The 3,630-nt window shown below is 34.5% G+C and overlaps 1 protein-coding gene across 1 annotated transcript; it reads left to right on the top strand.

Moving 5' to 3' along the window:
* Positions 1-427: 427 nt before the first annotated feature.
* On the top strand, positions 428-1,093 carry LOC149137091 (uncharacterized). Its single transcript, XM_089338345.1, has 2 exons — positions 428-772; positions 857-1,093. Exons 1-2 carry the CDS (start codon positions 428-430, stop codon positions 1,091-1,093), a joined length of 582 nt encoding a protein of 193 aa, XP_089194471.1.
* The last annotated feature ends 2,537 nt before the right edge of the window (positions 1,094-3,630 follow it).

Consider the following 3,630-nt stretch of genomic DNA (forward strand, 5'->3'; position numbering starts at 1 on the left):
GATATTCTCCTTACGCCAACTTCAAGAGAAGTCCAGAGAGCAGAAAATGCCATTATATATGGCTTTCATTGATCTGACTTGGTAAGTAGCCCTTGACTTGGTAAGTAGAAAAGGCCTCTTCATCCTGCTTCAAAAAATCGGATGTCCACCAAAGCTGCTGAAGATGATCAAATCTTTCCGTGATGATATGCAAGGTACCATACAGCACAATGGTTCAACATCAGCCGCCTTCCGAATAAAAAACGGAGTAAAGTAAGGCTGTGTCCTTGCTCCTACATTATTTGGCATCTTCTTCTCGCTGCTGCTGTTACATGCCTTCGAGACATCAGATGATGGAGTGTTTCTGCATAGTAGAAGTGACGGGAAACTGTTCAATCTCTCGCGTCTGCGTGCCAAGACCAAAATCAGAAGCCTCCTGATCAAGGAGATGCTCTTTGCTGATGATGCCGCTCTGGTATCACACACAGAAGAAGTCTTGCAAAGGCTCATTAACTGCTTTGAGCAAGCATGTAGCGGCTTGGTTACCAGCTGCAAGAAGACCAACATCAAGGGTCAGACTACATCGGACATCCCAAACATACATATTGGAGACCACAGACTACAGGAGGTGGAGAAGTTTACCTATCGTGGCTCTACCGTCACCTACAACCTATCCCTTGATGCCGAGCTCAATTTTCGCATTGGCAAAGCAGCTGCTGTAATGGCTCAACTTTCCAAACGGGCATGGGACAACAATAAGCTGACCAAGACCACAAAAATGAAGATTTACCAGGCATGTGTACTTAGCAGTGAGACCTGGACGCCATACACACGCCGAGAGCATCGCCTAAATATCTTTCCCCTGCGCTGTCTCTAGAAAATCCTTGGCATCAAATGGCAGAATTGTGTCCCCAACAAAGATGTCCTCAAACAAGCAGGAATACCAAGCATATCTGCATTCCTCACACAAAGACGTATGAGATGGCTTGGACATGTTAGTCGTATGGAAGATGGCAGAATCCCCAAGGTCATACTCTACGGAAAGCTTGCTAGGGGCACTAGATCTGTGGAAGACCGTTCTTGCGATACAAGGATGTTTGCAAAAGTGACATGAAGGCCTGCGACATCAATATTAGCAACTGGGAAGCGATTGCCAGCAACCGTGGAGATTGGTGACGCACCATAGAAGAATGGACAGAAAGGAGTGACAGAGGGAGAGAGGAGAAATAGAAAGACAAGAAAAGACGTCAACAAAAACTATGACATTACAACCAGCCAGGCAAAGTCTTCGCTACATTTGCGGCACCTGCTAGAAGGAGTGTTTGTCCAGGATACGACTACACAGCCACAGCAGGAGATATATTAGGACATGAAATATAAAAACCGGACTAGATTATTTTATGCGCAACTCCATTGTCTCCCGAGACAAAAAGAATGCCAACAACAACAACAGTATATATATGTAAGCGTGTGTATATGTTTGTGTGTCTGTGTTTGTCCCCCCAACATCGCTTGACAACCGATACTGGTGTGTTTACGTACCCGTAACCTAGCGGTTCATCTTAATAACCGATTGAATAAGTACTAGGCTTACAAAGAATAAGTCCTGCGGTCGATTTGTTCGACTAAAGGCGGTGCTCCAGCATGGCCGCAGTCAAATAATATATATATATATATATATATGTATGTATGTGTGTGTATCTCTGTGTGTGTGAATGTGTGTGTCCGACAAGCTTGCATACAGTTTCCGTCAACCGAATTCATCACAAGACATTCGTAGCTGAAGACAGTCATCGATGGTTCCACGCTGTGGAACTGACTCCGAAGCCATATGGTTGTGAACCGAGCTTCTTAGCTACACAGCTACACCTGCATCTACAGTGTTGCCGCACTCGTAGACGGACTGCAGAGGAGATTTGAAACAAGAATATCATTTTCTATTCTTCATCTTCAGTGTTATTACATTTCACGTGGTCACTAGCCCTGCTAGAAACAATACCCAGATATCCCTAAACCCATGCCGTATTATTATTACTATAGTGAACATTTCTATGAGATGGATTCTAACTTGTTGTTTATGCACGTTTACGCGACAGGTTGCTTTTGTCCCTTTTCCTTCAATGTAATTCTGATTGCATTCTTGGCATGTGATGCAGTAGATGCTATATTTTTTTTAACCTTTCAATTCGTATTTGCATGCAAAAGCACATTGGGTAATATTCCATTGGTACATTATCGATAAAATTTCATAGACACAGCTGAATTTTTCTTCTCACATAAACATTTTCATTCAGCTATAAGTAGTTAATATCTCTGACAGAAATATGAACGCCAGAAAATGCTATTGTAGTTTCCTTATATATTCGGAAGCAATTTTTGGTCATGTAAGATATTAGTGCTAAGTACGTTTATATAAATCTGTGATAAAAAAATATTTTGAAACCGTTTTATACAGCTTCAGCTATCATGCAAGCACAGAATTTCCCAAAATATTGGTCGGACAAAATTGTTCTTTAACAGTAAATATGTGACAAAATATCAAATAGAATTTTAAATAGCAAAATGGACAATGACAAACAAGAAAACGACACGTTAAATGTAATAATGATTTATTCACAAATAATCATATATATATATATATATATATATATATATATATATATATATATATATATATATATATATATATATATATATATATATATATATATATATATATATATATATATATATATATATATATATATATATATATATATATATATGTATGTATATATATATATATATATATATATATATATATATATATATATATATATATATATATATATATATATATATACATATATATACAAATGTATATATATATATATAAATATATATATATATATATATGTATATAATTATATATATATATACATGCGTGTGTGTATACATATGTACACGCACAAAAACATATATATAAATATTATGTATAAGATATATATATATATATATATATATATATATATATATATATATATATATATATACATATATATATATGTTGTATTAAATATATATGTATATGATATGCATATATATGTATGTATACATATATATATATATGTATATATATATATATATACATATATATACACATATATATATTTCTATATATATATATATATATATATATATATATATATATATATATATGTATGTATATGTGTATGTAGGTAGGTATATATGTGTATAAGTATGAATATGCGTATATAACAAGTGACTACGTCAGCAGCAAGGGGAGAGAAGCATAAGACATGATTAGAACAAATACAAATGGCAATTGCAGGGATGATGGAGGTGCTACTTAAGCCGTTTGACATCTCACTGGGTCAAAAGTAAAAATAAAATATGTTAATACAAATATAAACAAGAAATATTTTGACATAAATATAAAAGAAATTGTAAGCTTCAATAAACAAAATCTTAATTTTGTCCATTTCAAGTATTATTATTAATTGTAGTCGTCTTTGATGTCGTCGTCGTCGTCGTCGTCGTAATAGTAGTAATAGTAACAGTAGTAGTAATAGCAGCAGCAACTGAGATACTTTGTGTTTTCATTTGAGACTAAAATTACACTGTATAACAAATTAATTATTTTTTTGTTTA

Source organism: Octopus bimaculoides, chromosome 2, assembly GCF_046866305.1.
Source record: "Octopus bimaculoides isolate indiv1 chromosome 2, ASM4686630v1, whole genome shotgun sequence".
NCBI lineage: Eukaryota > Metazoa > Mollusca > Cephalopoda > Octopoda > Octopodidae > Octopus > Octopus bimaculoides.

Coding starts and splice junctions, on each gene's coding strand:
- LOC149137091 (XM_089338345.1), top strand. CDS start 428: ATGCTCTTTGCTGATGATGCCGCTCTGGTATCACACACAGAAGAAGTC. Junction 773..856: donor CAAAAATGAAGATTTACCAG/GCATGTGTACTT, acceptor CGCTGTCTCTAG/AAAATCCTTGGCATCAAATG.